The sequence below is a fragment of the Crocodylus porosus genome, unplaced genomic scaffold, assembly GCF_001723895.1.
Source record: "Crocodylus porosus isolate Cpor-Errol unplaced genomic scaffold, CroPor_comp1, whole genome shotgun sequence".
Taxonomy (NCBI): Eukaryota; Metazoa; Chordata; order Crocodylia; family Crocodylidae; genus Crocodylus; species Crocodylus porosus.
The window spans coordinates 78,174,044-78,191,690 of NW_017728943.1; the positions used below are offsets into that span (position 1 = coordinate 78,174,044).

The 17,647-nt window shown below is 42.7% G+C and overlaps 1 protein-coding gene across 3 annotated transcripts in view; it reads right to left on the reverse strand.

Annotated features, from left to right (window-relative positions):
* Nucleotides 1-17,647, reverse strand: part of DAAM2 (dishevelled associated activator of morphogenesis 2) — a 276,677-nt gene that overhangs the window by 94,611 nt on the left and 164,419 nt on the right. For all 3 annotated transcript variants that reach the window (XM_019549617.1, XM_019549615.1, XM_019549616.1), the window contains 2 exons: nt 11,204-11,278; nt 661-755 (listed from right to left, as the gene is read on the reverse strand). In XM_019549617.1, coding sequence (XP_019405162.1) covers nt 661-755; nt 11,204-11,278 — 170 coding nt within the window. The remainder of the gene's footprint in view (nt 1-660; nt 756-11,203; nt 11,279-17,647) is intronic.

Consider the following 17,647-nt stretch of genomic DNA (forward strand, 5'->3'; position numbering starts at 1 on the left):
AACCACACGGGGAGAAGGGGGGCATAGAGGAGGGTCCAGCTGCAACAAGGACCAAGCATGGGAGCAGGGGCAGGAAACAGGTATGGGGAGCAGGAAGGAGGAGAGGCAAAGCAGAGGTGGGGGGAGAGGGCATGTGCCAGTGGGGTCTAGTGGATGGGATGGCAGGTAGCAGGGAACAAGGTGCAAGTGGGGTGGGGTACAGATACCATGGGAGTGGTAGGCAGCAGGGGGGTAGTATGGGGTGGGGGACAGGTGGCAAGGGCCTGGAGCTTCAAGCCACTTGACTCTCAATGCCTGCCCTGAAGCACAACTGGAGGAGAGCAGGAAATTTAAGACAACCCTCCAAATCTACGCTACCATCTACTTGACTTCAGACTAACCCAGCTAACTAGGTCTCTCTCCAAAAACGGTCCACAGGATATTAACAACATAAATTGCCTAGAGTTATGTGCTTAAATCCTCGTGTCACCTGGTTCAAGAGTGTAAAAGTGAGAGAGGTAGGATCCCCAGTGGCATGCACAGGCTATGGAAATGCTTTCTGTCCTTGAGGAGGAAATGATGATCGGGTGTCTTCCCAGGCACTACTGAACTCACTGACACCATTTCCTGCATCACATCTGGTCTCGTGGGGGCTGGTAAAAGGAACTGAACAAAAATTACCTCATGGGTTGAGTCCGCAGAGCTGTTTTCAAGTCTTCAACTATTTTATTCTTCATTTCTGTTTCTTCATCGTCAAAAGCATATAAAGTCTGCATCTGTTTGGGGGAAAAATAGCACAGAGAGGTGACTACAAAACCTGTGGATGCTTGAAAGTTCGGAGAAAATTGAGGCTACTGGGCAAGCCAGGAGTCACGGGTAAGAAATATTCTACCCAGTCATTCAGAGTTATCCGTATAAGATAACCTTAAATTCTCAGATTACCGTGGGAAATCGTATTTGCCAGGAAGCCCTCAGAAGACATTGTTCAACTGTCTAATCTGGAATGCTCACCACAACACGTGTAAAAAAAATGCTGCTTCAACATGCCTAATAGATGGGTATCTCTGTCCCCATTTGGAGATGGATAGGTTGAAGCACTAATTTTGTGTGTCCCATTTGAGATATCCACAGCCTGAATTGCAGAGGAGTTGAAGGCCTGAATCTTTTCTTTAGGTCAGCTGCAGTTGACAGTACTGATCACCACTCACAATTGGGCATAAGCATCTCAAGCTGAAAGCACAAAATACTGTACCACTCAGAGCTATTGAGCATTTTCAAATGTTCACATTCAAGCACCTTGCCAAAAGGGCAGAACACTCGCAATCTATTCGCCCAGCTCTGCTGCTGATTTGTTGTGTGGTCCAGAATCACTCAGATTTTCAAACTTGGATGCCTAAAGTAGGCATCCAAGCTCATATTTAAAGACTTTAAATAAGTAGCTTGATTGTCAGAGGTGTTGAGCACCTACAGGTCTCATTGAGGTCAACTGGATTTATTAGCATTCAGCAGGTTTTGAAAATCAAGCTCATCACTCCACCGAGACCTGCACATACTCAACATCTCTGGAAATCAAACCACAACATCTGGGATTTTTGGCCTGTTCCCATTTCTGTTTTAGCATCTCCTGTTGCAAAACAGGGATCGTAACTCCCACCTTATTCAGCAAGGATGTTGTGAGGTTTTACTGAACAATGTCGGTGAGCACAGGGAGAAATACAGTTTTCAGGTTGGGCTCTTCTTGTATTTGGTTTAATTCAGAGGAATTCTATTTCCCTTTGTGTCCCTACAAAGCACTTTTCTAGCCACATACCTGGCCATTTTTGGCCCTATCTGTACTGTGGATGTAAAAGCATCTGTGCACACACTGAACATGCTTAGTAGGCTCTGCAATGGCCATGTACATAAACTTAGGTATGTGACTGTGTAGCTGTGCAAGTCAAGGAAAAAGCATGGAAGCAATGGAAAGGGACCCTCCCATGTTTTCTCCCCAGTAGTTGAGTGGTTAAAAATACTTGCCCAAGAAGTAGGAGACACCGGTTCTAGGCTCTAGCCTCCTTAGTCCAAAGGAGAGTTGAACCAGAACAGTGCTCAAAACACCATGCCTCAGGTCAGCCATTTGCCATGGTCCTTTCTCCAGTCCTTCCTTTGAAGCTGAGCCACTGCCCCTTACATTTAATAATCATTGGATACAACAGATGAAGAGCAGTGCAGTGGAGCGGTTTCTGCGCCATTGGGAGCAGGGCTCCAGGCTAAACCCCAGGGCCTGCTTCCTTCTAAGCCAGAATCCACTGTGCAGAGCTGCACACCCTCTGGCTAATTTGCTTCTGCCTGAACCCACATATCTTCTTTCTGGCTGTCCAGGGGGCCAGCTTCAAAAGGAGCACTGGAGAGGGGACTGGATAATGCCTAACCTATGGCATAGTGGTTAGAGAACCGTGCTGGGAAGAGAGGCCTAAAACCTTAGTCTCTTGCTTCCTGCAAGTGGCCAACCCACTGAGGTAGTAGAGCTAAAACAGGAGAGGGTACTCCTCTAGCACCCATTTGTTGGGTTCTAGCTGGCTGCATTTTCATGACTTATCCACAGTTAAGCATCAGCAGCAGGTGTACATACGAACCAGCTTGGTCAGTGCATAGGCAGCTGTACATGCTCAGCACACATATACACATTAACAAGTCCACACTGTGGGTAAAGGTGAATTTCTACCTGTGTGTAAGTGCAAAAATGCCACCTACACAGCTAGAAAGCTGCCACTGGGGTGCACTAAGAGAAACAGAATCCTGCCTCCACGTCTATCAAGGTTCTTATATCGTACCCCTCCACTGAAGAATCTGAGCACCTACAATAATGGCCCATTACGGCAAAAAACCCCCAACCTAGTCTTTGTCAAATTATGTATCATATTATATGTAAAAAATATAAATAAAATCCTCCTTTTGTTGGATCTTCTTTTAAATTCCTCTGCCCTTCCTTCCCTCATCCCCTGGTAAATATTCTTGTGATGCCAACTTGTGAACCACGTGGTGCCAACACATGTCAAATCCTGAGGGTGGTCATTTGGCCAAGAGCCATGGCTGTCTTTTGGTACACAGCTGGCACAGGGAGCTGTATTTAACTCTATGGGTCCTTTCTCTGATCCACGCTAAAGTCAAATTCACTCAGTAACAGAGCAAGCTATTTCCTGCCCTAATGGAATGACAGAGCGCTACTGATGGAAAACGAGCTGACAATGTTTTATCTTTTGCCAGAATCTCCCGACAGCCAGAAACATAAATTGAAACACTTGAGCCAAGCCATATATGATCCTCTCTTCAAAAAAACAAACAGAAATCCTAAAAAGGCATTGTGGAATCTTGATGGCAGATTCCTGGGGTGAGATTCAGGGTCTGATTTGTGTTTCCTTGGGCAACAGCCCATATGGTCATCTTTTCTTGGCCCATAAACATTCCTTTGAAAGGTCCCCATTTTTTACAGCAGCTTAATTTCTCCTCTGAGCCACAGTTGGGGAGAGGTGAATGGACAGCAGGAGGGTGCTTAAAGGTATTTTGCTGGAGAGTGGAGAAGGCCTACATCCAAATGAAACAAACACAAGTAATCCTGCCTTTGCAGCACAGGGTAATTACAGAAAACCCCTTTCCGAAAGCTGCAGGCAGCCAAGAGCCCTTCACTTCTCACTCCTACATGAGGCCAGGAGCACTACTCCTTGTGCCTCCCCTAATGACAGAATGGTCACATGTCCACACTGTGAAATAATTTAACAATGAGAGAATTACAGAAAACATGACTGTAACTGGGAAAGAGGGATGGGAAATTGTGTTGTAAGTGGAGAGTGCTGTCAGTCTTGTGGCTAGTCTTCTCTGTTGTGGTTGGTGGAAGAATTCTCTTGTGAACTACAAACTGCATATGGGCAACATTGAACTAGTTTAGAATCCAAAATTACAGTATGTTCTGTAGCAGAAAATGGAAAAGGAGGAGCCTCAATTAGTCTCTAAAACTCCATGCACAATTACGCAGAGATGTATGTTTGGGCATAACAGTTTGCATCTATCAAGGAAATCCAACAGCTAGCTACCTGCCTCGCTTGTACCACTCTAGGGGCACCTATACACGCGCCTGATGCCTGCTCTGATGCATGCCAATTAGCACAGGTTGGGGCAGACTTGACTGAGTCTGCTGGAGCATGCTAATTAGTGCACTCTGGCAATCTCTGCGTCACAGGTGTTCAGCATCCCCATGCTCCAAAATGGCAGCAAGGGTGCTTTAACTGAAGTGCATTGAATGAGCTTTAGTTAAAATGACCCAGCCACTATTCTGAATCATGGGACACTGAATACATGAGAGCTCTGGGCACTTTATATCGTTAGAGGCTCCCAAGAGCTGCTCGAATTAAAGCACTCCCCACCCCAAACTTGGAGCACATGTGAAGATGCCCTATAATTCTAACTGAGGAGTAAGAGAAAAACTGAAAGTGTACCTGGGTTCTGCTTTACAAAATTTGCCTCAATTTGAACAAGAAATATTTTAATATTTTTCTCTAAGCCAGGGGAAACTCCTTCCACTATCCCCAGGGTTAAATATTCCCTTGAATTTATTGAAACTACAAACACAGCAGCATAATGCTAGTAAAGACAAGCCAGAAAGTGCAAGTGACTAGAAGCAGAATGCGAGCATGGCAAGCGTAGTTTCACTTACTAAGTTAAGCCAAGTGAAAGAGAAAGGAAAAGATTAGCAAAGATAGTAGCAAAGTAAACTGGATTTTCAGATTTTTGTCTTGGCTCCCAATTTGTACCACTCACTTGCACCATTTTTTACAAAGTGGGTGCATTTACACATGCCATTAAGGCAACATGATAAACCCTGGTACACTCTGCGTCTGCATGTGCGCCCAGAGCTGCAGCAGTTTGAGCCAAGGCAGAGCAGCTCCAGGATGGCAGGAGGTCAAGGGGGTCAACACCAGGCTCTGGGTGGCAGCATTGGGCAGTAGAAGGGTTGGCTAGGGCACAAGTGTGCTAAAGTGAGGAACTAGGTGGCAGGCACCCCCACACTTTAGCCCCAACCAGCCCTGGTCATCATCTATAGCTGTGCTGTGGCAGAGTCAAGTACTATCCCCGACAGTACTATCTTATGGTGGAGTTGATTAATTTACTGCACCCTAATATCAGTGCATGTGTAGACAGTGACACTTTACTGCAGAGCTTACTACTCAACTCCTCAATAAGGTGCAGATGTAGATGCACCCAATGTTATTTAATTGACTCCGTGAAGTTACTTCTGATTGTAACAAGAATAAATTAAATCAAAATTTGGTCCCATGTCATAAGCTTTTTATTTGTTTTTTTTAATTTAACCACTATTATCCAGGTGATTCATATTTATATCTTCAAAGAAACTAACAAAGATGGAATTCAATCTGGCACAATTTCCCTGTAACTGGACTGCAGGTGATCCAAAGCAGAAATTTTGAACTACAGAACTGATTTAAAAAGCCAAAGAGACTTTGAGTAAACAATGGTTTTTAGAGCAGCATGAATGTCACCTAAACCACACAAGAGACAAAGCTATCACCCACCTGTTAGATGCTGCTGAAAGATATATTTTCTTTTAGGCCCCATGAAATGGTTTTGCCCAGAGAAAGGGATTTCTGAGGCAGGGAAAAGGGCCTGGTAACAGCTGTATTTATGAATTCTGGCCCCATCACATGCTTTCAGCGCAGCTCTCTCCACAAAGCTGTATCGACAGCTACTGTTCACCTGTGAGCCCTTCTGTGGATGTACAAATACTGCCAAGCTCATAAAAGCAACATGGTGGTGTCAAGAGTAATGTTTCCTCTCCCCAGTAAAGTGAGGTTTGTGTTTATTCAGGCTGACAGAGAGACAGAGTGTGCAAGCGTATGAGGAAAGAGAGAGACTGGTTTCTTGACATGTGATACAAATAGGGCAGCTGCTGTATTTTATGAAAGGAAGTTTTGTATGTTAAGGGGTCAGCAGAGGGAATGATGACCCTGATATACAGAAAGGTTTCTGATTTTGTGCCTTTAGCCCATCACTGGTATAATCACAGAACTTCAATATCAAGCTACTCGATTTTCAGGTACCAAACTTCCAAGCACAAAATTGGAGGGTACTATTCTGAAACAGGCAGTGTCAATAAGCAACTTTATTTCTTGCAGGGACTGATTGAAAATTATTCCACCTATGAACTACTTGGATCTTCCTTTTAGCTGGGCAATCTAAAGGATATTAAACTCCATCCAGAACAGTGGCATTATAACGGGGTCTGATTCTACTCTCAGTCAGGCAGATGAAAAGTAGGGGGAAAACCACTGAAGTCAATGAGGCTACAACAATGTACAAGATAGATAAAAAGGGTACAAGAATAGAACTGGGCTCCAAACATCCAGATTTCTGAGCTGGAACAGGAATTTGTGACCACTTTTTATATGCAAGAGTGCTTCCTAACGTACTGACCTATGGTTACCAGCTGAGAGTAGCAAACGTATCAGAAATCAACACATTTTTCCTGAGCATACAGGTTTCCCTCATTTTATGTTGTACATGCGTTCCTGGAAAATGGCGCATAATTCGAATTTGCATAAAGGGAACCCACTTTACAAGACCTTGAGTGTACTGACTCCCAGACCCATTTCTACCACTTTTACAGGACAATTTTGGTACTTACCAACAGCACAAGCACAGGGTGGTGGTGAATGTTACTATAATGGGGAGGGCAACTACAGAAACACGCGTCACAGACAATGAGCAAGGAGCACAGATCCACGCAGGAGACTATATTTTGGTGCGTGTCAATCCCACAATGCACCGCACAAAGCAGCTGACTGTAGGCTTCCACCGCACCAATCGCATAAGAGTGAATTTACCTTGCATATATAACGAATTTTCCTATAAAAAGGGCCATAAGAACAAATTCACATACAGAACCCACATAAAGTGAGGAAAACCTGTATTCTGTTCCTATACAGAATTAATGGCATGGCAATGAGTCTTTTGGAGAGATATCACTGAACACAGTAGCCCAAGAATCAGAAGCTTGTCTAGAGTTCACTGATATCAGCAGAAAGACACTCACTGATCTTAGCATGTTTTACATGAACTTCTCATTTTATCACTGAATAAGTGGAACTACCTACCCCATCCCTCAAATCAAAAGAGGGACCCTAAAAAATAAGTTGAGCAAAAAAAAAGGGAAAATGTACTTTGCAGTATCATTGTCAGATTGATTTATGGCCATTTCAGAACTTTAATTTTGCAAAAAAACAGGGTTTAACAACATCTAAAAAACCCCAACACTTTAATCATTATTAACTCTATTATTTACTAGCCTTTTTTTTAAAAAGTATTTTGTTTCAAGACTAACATACCTTTGCAACATTTGTAATTTAAGTAACTGTGGCAGCCATTGGCACATATGACAGCCAGCAAGTGAACTGGCTTGATACTGATTGGAAACAAAGTGAAACTGATCAGTTGGTTTTCATCTCCATTTTGGGTGAAGTGTAAAGGAAAAAAAAACCAGACAAACCATATGACTTTAGGAATGAAACGAATGGGATTATTTTTGTAAAGATACTTTCCATTTTAAAAATCTCATTGCACTAATAACAATGCAAGAATGGACACTTTAAAAAACTTGGACCCAGCTTACAGTTGTGTTATTCCAGTTTACACAGATGTAACTCCATTGAAACCAAATCCATGGGACTTTCACCTGCATAAAAATAGCACAACTAAATCAGGCTCAACATTTTTAGCCTGAGACCATAGCATCCCTTTAACATCTCTAAGGCAAAGGTAAAACATGAGGCTTGAGACCAAAGAGAAAAAAAAGTTACCATCAAGCATTGCAGAAGCAACGCATGACAAACAACACTGCTCGAGGCTCATGTTTATTGGTGCTCCAAAAATGTAGTCAAGATAAAAAATGTGGCATCTGCCCATGGAACTACTCCAGATTTACAAATGTGTCATTTATATCTTCACTCCAGATTTACACCAGTGTGATATAGGGACTAATCTTAAAAGGCCATTGAAATCAGTACAAAGACTCACTAACTTCAAAGGGGTTTGAATCAAGCCCTTCCAGCAGAATTTGGCTCAGTGACATTACACAATTCCCTAATTATTTTACCATAATGGCTTTCTGAAAGCAAATCTGTTCATTCAGAAGTCAAAGCTCAACCTATTTGCTAGCCATTCAAGCTCAAAATACCCCTCCTCTTCACATCAAGATGTATTGTTTTGACTTCATACCTCATCACCAACAGCTTCTGGACTTAGCAGTTAGGAGGTAACTTTGGTGATCCATGACAAAAGTATACAGCAGCTTTTCTTTTATCTTCCAGCTTTGAAGTGCTACTAAAATTCTTATTTTGTCAGTAAACTTAACGCATACAACCAAGAAGAAACATCAACAACTGAGAAATTAGAGGTGTAACAAGATGCCATTTTTATGGCATTATTTTTTTAGCCTGAAACAATGCTATAAAAATGAACTGAAAAGCTTTTATAAATTAACTACAAAAGTACAAACAAGCAACCAAGCAAAATGCATGTCCCAAGAGACTAAGAACTAAATTCTGTCATCAATTATGCATGTACAACTGCCAAGGGAAGTCAATGGTTCGTGCATATAAATAACCAAAGGCAGAATTTGGCAATAAATCAGTAACAGACCAAAGAACTTCAGGACAGAAGAACTGCTATACCAGAGCACACAAGTGATCTACTTAAACATTTAGCATAGGGCCAGTACCAGATGCTTCAGAAAAAAAAGGTACAAAAACAATGTATTAGACAATAATTAAGCAGCATGTCTTTCAGGGAAGATTTTCCCTGAACCCTATCTTTTACTGGTTGGTTTATGCTAGAAGCTTAATGATTTTATAAGCCTGATGCTTCTTCTTTTTTTCTAATTCTGTAGCATGTAAGTAAATATTTTCCATACAAAAGCTTTACTCTTTCTTTAATTATTTTCCTAAATGTTTTTCCTTAATGGCTTGTGGCAATAAGTTCTGTGGGTTAATTATTTGGTAGTATTGGACTGATGTAGCCAGCATGGTCCAGGAAATATGCAAGAGGCAAGGAGTTCTGCAGGTGATATCTTTTTTTGGACCAACTACATGGCTGGAACGGACTTAGATAAGCTGTTAAACGTGAAAAACTAAAACTAATGCATTGCATCCAAAAGCTTGTTAAAGTCTACCCCAGAGAAAGAGACAGTCTGTCCCAACTAGGCAGTTGATCCAATAAAAGGTATCACCCACAAAACCCTTGCTTTTCATAGGTTAATAATGCAGTTTAAAAAAATATTCCTTCTTCTCTTTTCCATTTTTTGCTTTTCAGTTTTTCTGACTGTCACCTTGTCCTTTTATTATAAGGAAGAATAAATGGGACCTCCTGGCTCATCTCCTTTATAGCACTATCATCCTATCTCCCCTTTTAAGGGTCTAAGTCTCCTACTGTCACTGGCCATGTGTAGACGGAATGAGAGGCATGTGTGCACAACACTTTAAAGCAGGCTGAATGATTTTGAACTGCTTTAATGGTGTCGGTGTTTGCATGCCTCAGCAGCATATTGCGTATTAATTCCAGCTGCTGTAGGAAATTTGGTGATGTAATGCACTTTAAATGACTTGGGGCACAACAAACTAAAACTCCTTTGAGGAGTTTTAGTTCGCTGCCCCTACAGCCAAGGAGCGAAGCACTAGGCTCCAGGAAGCTTCACAGCTCTGCAGGCAGCCTGGCAGCAGCCCGGGAAAGCAGCTCCGCCCAAGAAAAGTGGTGAGCCCGATCCCCCCCCACCCTACCCTAGCCTGCCTAAGCTGTGCAGGGGTCCAGTGCTTCCCTCCAAGGCTGTGGTGCCTCCTGGGACCACCTGAGCCAGGTGCCTGCAGGCAAGTGCCACCTGGGGGGAGGCACCGCAGCCACGGAGGAAAGCACCGGGCCCCACTGCAGCCCAGGGACTGCTCTGGCTGCTGGCAACTCACCCTCCCCTCCCCACTGAAAAGACACATAAGTCAGTGGGGCATGTGCACGACATGGGGGTTTATCAGCCCTAAATTGAAGCGGTACTTTTTAAAACCCACCACTTCAATTTAGGGCCCCCATTTCATCTACACATGCCCACTCATACTAAGGAAAGAACCAGCCTGCAAGTGATTCCACTCAAGTGAAAGCTATTTCTGAGTCAGGCACAATTTAGTGTGCACTTCTTCAGCCTAAGACACTAGGGGTAGGAGACACTGAAAGCCATCTCTGTAGTCTCACTTCCCAAAGACCTCTGCCATAAGAGATGTGACTGAAGGTTTTCTGTGTTCCAGCAAGCCCCTTTGGTCTAATGATCCTTTGTGGACCATCACCAACTGACATAACTGAGAGCAATCCAAAAGTTTCTAAGTTGCGCTGGGACCCAAGCTGGTTTTAGGATTAGGAGAGCACAAAGGTGGCATGCAGCTGATGTTGCCCCTCCCATTCAAGTGCTGTGCCAGTTGTGGCCAAGTTAAACTCAAAAACTGGGGCCAAATTTTATTACATGTTTAAGAATTTGGATTTATATTTAATTTATTTTTAAACCTATTATGATCTTCTTTATATGTGGCTTAAAAAGAGTATGAAGGAGGCAAAAGGCATATGCATTTGTACATATAAGTGAGTACAGTAGAAAACCACTGATGATGTCCAAGATCCAAACCACAGTTCTACAATCTCATCTTGTTACTAGTGTTTCGAGTTTCTAGTAAAAAAAATCTGATTTCTTCTTCTTAATAACTCTGAATCATAGAAATAAGAGCTAGAAAAGGCCTATTTTGTCACGTAATCCAGTGGTGCTCAACCTCTGCCTTATGAGCCAGATCCAGCCTGCAGAGCCATGTCATCCAGCTCATGGACTTCTGCACAGGTTCAGAAATTTGGCAGCAAAGGAGCAGCCACAATTAACATTGCCATCACTCCCTTTTCACCAAATTTCCAAGCCCTGCAAACTATATAACATGGTCCTGGGGCCAAATGTGGCACATGGGACCAACAAGTGGCCAAATGTGGCACATGGGACTGGGGCCCAGCCAGGTTGGCCCCATGCGCCAGATCAGACCCCTGAGTCAGGTTAATGAGTCAAGCTATTGAGCTCACACCACTTTCCTCCAAGGACTCTTTCCCAGACAGATTGTACTCTTAGAAAAATCTTTCCGTCTCTGCAGGAGAGGTAACTTACTGCAGCCATGGAGTTGATGCGATCAATGTAGTGATCTGGCCAGCTGGTAGCAAGCTTATTAGGGTCTTCCTGTTCCTGAAACAGCAAATTAAACAAGGTTATATGTAGAGCATTTAAAAGGAGGAATCTCTCTCATAAAGGCGGTACTATCTGGGATTCTTCACTGTGTTATCTCCAGCCCACTTCTATATAAGGCACATAGGTTTAGGGCATTTATTACAAACTTTTTCTGAAGACTTAAAGCTAGAGCTGTCACTGTGGTGGAAGAGAAGGAATGATCATGCTTTAGCAAGGCTTACTGAAAGCAGAATTAAGAAACTGATGGAGGCAAGGTTATCCATGTGTACCTGAATGGCAAACCTCCACTCCTTACAATATGCTGGAAATGCTCCTAGTAAAAAGACAGGCCTTTCAGGCATAACAGTTATGTTTTCTGAGTTTTACAACTTGTGGATTGTTTTTGAAATATTTTGCTTTATTTCTGCTAATGAGGCACAGAAATTCACTAAAAAAGTAGAGTGAAAATGTTTGCCATGGAAAAAAAAAAAATACAAGCCAAGGAATCTGCACACAGGTCAAATGACTGCTTCGCTGGTGATCTGATAAACAGTGGAAGCTGAACACCACCTGAAAGCGTGCTGGGGTACAGAACAGCAGCCTGTGAGCTACAGTGAAACCTGTGTTAACCTCCTCTCCAATATCCATCCTACAAATCATTTTAAGATGTTCCTGTGCATTTTCTAGTTCAGTGAACCACAGCCTTCAGTTAACATCCTACCTCTACTTGGCAATGAATATTTGCTGGTTCTTTGGGTGGTCATTTAAAAGAAGTTTCACTTTTTTTTTTTTAGGTATTTTACTTGATTTTGTGAAGGCCATATGGACAGATATAGTAGGTACCAGTAAAAAAAATTAGCCTGGGTTACTAAAGAACTAATCCCTCACTGAAAACCCCCCAGAAATTAAAGCTATGTTTATTATCTGGTAGGTAATCTGGATGCCTGGAGTTACATTAAAGATGGAAGAAGGGACAGTGATGAGACAGACAAGAAGATTATCATCCCAATATCTAAACATTTATTAATATCAGTTAGCTCAGCTTATGGAAGACATACAAAGGAAGATTAAATAGCCAGATCTTTATCAGAATACATCAACATTTTCAACACTGTGAACATATCCATGTTATTTAAAAATAGTTCTACATGTCCACAAGTTGGCCCAGCCTCAGCAGCTGCTTATCACTTGCCCAGTTCCTTTCAGGTTAAATGATAACAAACATTGTAATAAATCCATGGTATTATACACCTTCAAATTTTGAACTCATAGCAACAAGAGGGACAGAACTCAGATCCTTTAGCCCCCAAACCACAGAGTATGCTAATTACCGGGGGGTGCTCCAACCAAGAGGCCTCCAAGCTTTCCCACCTGCTCCTTGGCACATGCCCCAAGCCTAGAAATGTTCCAGCGAGGCCACTTTGCTAGAAATGTTCTGAGTGGCCTTCCTCAAGCACACTAGAGACCAAGGTCTCAAAAGTAACTGCAGAGGGAGGCATCAGGGCAGCCACACTGGCATGTTCCCAGGTTTGGACTGGGTAAACAAGAATGGGTAGGAGTGTGTCAGAGATGTTCCAAGTAATGGTGTGAAACATGTGAACCAGAGGAGAAGCTACATTGGATGTTCATACTACTTTGGCAATGGCAGAAACAACCGTTCTATTTCTGACCAAAAGAGGGCAGAAGTACACACACACACACACAGGTTATTAAAATACCTATTTAGAGATGTTGGGGGCGGGGGGGAGGGAGAGTGAGACATACGCACACACATCCACACACAGAAAAGTAAACTGTCAAAATGGTAATGGGTACCAGATTTATCCAATGGTTCTCCAATTTATCCCATAAATGCCACTTCCATTTAATTGGTGTATGTAGGAATACAGACTCTTTTTCCCCAATACACATTGGAAAATTTCTCTGCTTTCCTTCTCCCCTATGCACTAATTATAGCGATGAGCTGGTAGAGCCAGATCCACACTTACCAACAGACTCCAGAGCTACATAAGCCACTACCAATAACCAACTAGATTTTGACATCCTGTTTTGTTGCTGAGAGCCTTTTAACACTTTTTCTTCCATTAGATGTTAAGTGACAGCAACACCACTGACAGTTATTTTTGAACAAAGCAAGGCTTAACTTCCTGTGCATTAATCAAAATATGACCTTGTTGAAGGAAAAGCAAAACAAAAATCACGCACTTGATAAATACATTGTTATTTTTAGAAGATAATCTTATCATGCCCAGAGCTAGACAAGAAAGAAAGGGATAATATAGAACATGTTGAATAAAGGTCATTTCACAGGGCACATAACATTACATAATACCCTATTTGCCAAGGGACATCCAGCCAAGGGACCAATGTGCAGTAGAAAGGACACTGATTTGCCTTACTGGAAACTTCCTAGATGTAGAAGTGTGGAAAAGCAAGTGATCAAGAGCTAAGATTGTTCACTGGACACATGTGACATTAAGTCTGGCAAACCCATGTATTCACCTATGTTCCTGGCATCTTCTTTGCCTAGTTGCTGAACCTGGGCTAAGAGCTGCCTGGATCCCTCCTTCAAATAAAAATTCAAATCCAAACTGAATCTGAATATTTTTTGAGTTTCAGAAACATCTGATTTTATTTTCTTCTGGTCCAAAGAAAAACCAGAATACTGTAAAATCATACAGAAAGAAAAGCTCCAAAATACTGTGCTCTCTACGGGCTTAATCCAGACAGTGTTGCTTAGGCATCATTCAGAAAAATTCTCATTGGAATCAATGACTGTCTAGCTTCAGTTCAGAATAAACACGAGGAAGAACTTCGAAATCTGGGTCTATATGTCCAGAATGAATTCCCAGAAAGCCAGCTCTTGCAAAACCTACTTTTAAAAACCCAAGAGGTCTGAATAAGTGCTTGGATTTTAAAGCCGAACAACCTAAACATTGGTTATCCAACTGTTATTTTTAGCCCTGTACCTGGAGACGATTTTCAGAACATCAGATTCTGAAGTGAGACCCACTTATTGCACTGTGATTTCCATCACTCTGGTGCAGTAACATAACATATTGCAACTGTAGACCCTGGGGAAAGTGTTTCATTACCCAGATGATGTGAATGTTCTTCTTGGTAAGCAATCATAGCACTGTGTGTTTCCTTGCAGACAGTAAATGAGCAGCCAAAAACTGAAAGCAAATTTTTTTAAGTTCTTCAATGCTCTGAACCTCTAAGAAAACCCTTCAGTGAAAGTTGCTGAGAGGCAGCTTGATGATGATGACGACAAAATTCTTCTCTTGCTCCAGTAGACATAGAAGGAAAAAAAGGAGGTCCTTCTATCCAAAGCCACACAGGCGTCCATAGCTGGAAACAATTACCCATCTGTATGAAGCAAAATGTCAGCTGAAGGAATCCATTAAAGCAAAGCCTGCCTTTAGCTCCCTGAATAGTATAAATATTACATTAAAAAAACAGACGTCAGTCTGAGAGCTTTGTAAGCAGCCATATCATTCTTCTCCAGAGCAACAGCTATGTAACCACTGTGAAAACACCGTTCTGATACCATACAAGCTGCAACATAGTCAAGGTACTGTATAGGCTTTGGCACTAACTTGATTGGCCCCAACCCATGATGGAAACTGGGACTTTTGAGTTAACTGACTTAATCTAAAATAGGATTTGATGGAATATGTTAAATATTTGGACAATTTGAAGCAACTGCAAACATCAAACTAACAAAATTTGATCTACACCTCGTTTGATCCTTCAACTGTTTTAGGGGACTCTTCAGGAATCAATCCAGTATCCTGTTTTCAAGGGACAGCTGTTCTCACTGGAACACAGAGACTTGGTGGCCTCATCCCCTAGTGCCTCATCCCCGGCACAGGGGTCCCAAAACCAGAAATCATTACCGGAAGAGGCACCAGCCCAAACTGGATACTGTCTCCCTTGTTGGTGGTCCTTTCCAGCAGTGGTATAATCTGGAGTGGACAAGCAGGGGCACACCCACAGACCCCACCTAAAGCAAGGGGAGCCAGAAAGGGAGATAGATCCCCCCCGCCCCTCAGGGGTTCTGTTGGCCTCTGCTACCTGCCACCTGCTTGCTTATATTGCCAGCCCAGATACCACGTGCCATAGAGCAAAAGACGTTCTGAGAACTGTAGATTTGTAGAGCAGCATTAGGGTTTGCAGCTGCTGCTGGGGGGGAAACTGACCCTCATTTTTTGCTGCTGAAGTCACCTTTTTCCCCCCCTTCTGGACCTGGGCTTCAACGGTAAAAAATGGGAAGAAAGCCTGCTCCCTACCCCCAGCAGCAAACTCCACTGCCAGTCTAGAAAACTGTAATTCCCAGAACACCTTGCACTCCCGGAGACTTCTCAGCTTCCTGCTCCGTACCTGCATGTGCAATGGAAAAGGTAGGAGAGAAGGCGGATGGGATGAGTGAGAGATGGTTGCCCAAGGTAGCTTTTTTTCCCCCCACATTATGCCTCAGCTTTCCAGAAAGGCACCCCAGCTCTAGGGCAATTAGTTCTATGTAGGTAGGCAGGATATCAAAACCTGAGAAAGCCCTAAAAACTAAAGTCTTTGCTCATCTGAGGGGTGTTTATTTAAGATCACAGCTGAATTATATGGGAAGAAGCATGAGTTAAGCTTAAACAGCTACTGCCTATGCTGATAAGGTTCTTTGGGTAAATGTGATATCTTTTTTCAGGCCAGTTAAAAAATTGGATGTCTTTGCAAGCTTTCAGGCACAAATTCAAGCAAAAATTTCAGGCACAAACACCCTTCTTCAGGCACTAGAGAGTCTGCTCTGGGTTTGGGTGCTCTCCTCGGTAGATTATAAGCCAACATGCAAAAACATAAGTCTGTGCAAATGCAAATACTGTGCTCATAGATTAGACTTTAGTCTTTAGGGCTGTCAGTCTGGCATCGGACACCCGCACCAATCACAGTTAAAACAAGGTAAGGGGCTTTCCTGTAACACCCTCTCAGCAACTGAGACCCTCAGAAGCACTAGTGGATATAGCCTCACAATAGCTTGATAAAGTAGGGAAATATGACCCCCATATTATAAAAGGGGAATCTATGGGCAAGAATAAAGGGAAGTAACAAATCCAAGAACACCCAGGAAGTCAAGGACAAAGTTAAAAGTAGGACCTGGTCTTTTGAGACCCAGTCCAGAGACCTTATAATGGCTTCTCTTATTTCCTCTAATACTAACCTGGTTTTCTGAGGAGGTGCTGGGTACTCCCAGCTCCCCAGAACCTACAGGTAGTCAGCACCTCTGAGAAAAAGGGCACATGTATGTTGGGCCACCAGCATCATATAACCACTTAACTACTTAAACAGGTGCACACACAAATAAATCCATCCATCCATTGATGGGAAGCATATAGAGAGGTTAAACTGACCCACCAGGAACTTCTCTCTTAAAATTGCCTGTTCAAGAGTGCAGCCAGTTCACCTCATTCATAAGCATTATTTGAAGCAGCAAGAGATGGGAAATATACTTTATTTTGTCAAGCATGTTGTGCACCTTTTGCACAAAAGGCACCACAGCTTTGTTCCACAAGCTAAATTCCCATTGACATAAAGAGAAGCAGTGTGCAAAGACACAAAAATGTCACACAAAGGTGGCAGCTGAAATGCAGATTTCTGTTCTAGTCCGTTAAGTAGATCACACAGAGGCCTCAGACTGAAGCAGATACTTACCCATATGCCACATCAGCACACCTTTGACACCCCACTGCCATTTGGTCCCATCCCCCGCCCCATCCCTTTCCCTATAGAGTCCACTGGCCAGTAAGAACCACTGTCACAACAATGCAGCAGTGCAACTTCTTGGGCCCAGTATAAGAGCCTTACATATTTTTCTAACCAGGGTCAGCATAGATGGGGAAAAGAGGCAGTGAGATTAAGCAATACACCCCAAATTCACACAGGAAATCTATACAAGAGGCAGATATAGAATCTGTATCAGATACCCACATCCTGCCTTTTTATCCAGTAAAGCATTCCCCTTTTTTCTGTGACTGATTCCCTAAATGTTCAGCATTTTCACATAATTTTTAGGAAATGTCTCAATCCCAACAGAAATTCTCAGCTATTAAAAGTACTTAGTCTAGTTGGCTAGTTCACAGTTCACAGTGGTAGAAACTGCACCAATAATAGAACCTGACCTACCAGAACACTTCCATTAAGTGATTAACTGTTTAATCTGTTACTAGAGGAAATATAAATCTCTAAAGCTAAAATAAATCCAGGATTTCTCAGACAGTTCATTCTCAGGAAAATGAACCAAGTCCCAAGAGATGCTAATTTTGAAACAGGGCAAACCATAAGGACTGAGCCATTCACTACGCAGATGTGGTCATTGCACCATTTCTCATACTGTGCAAC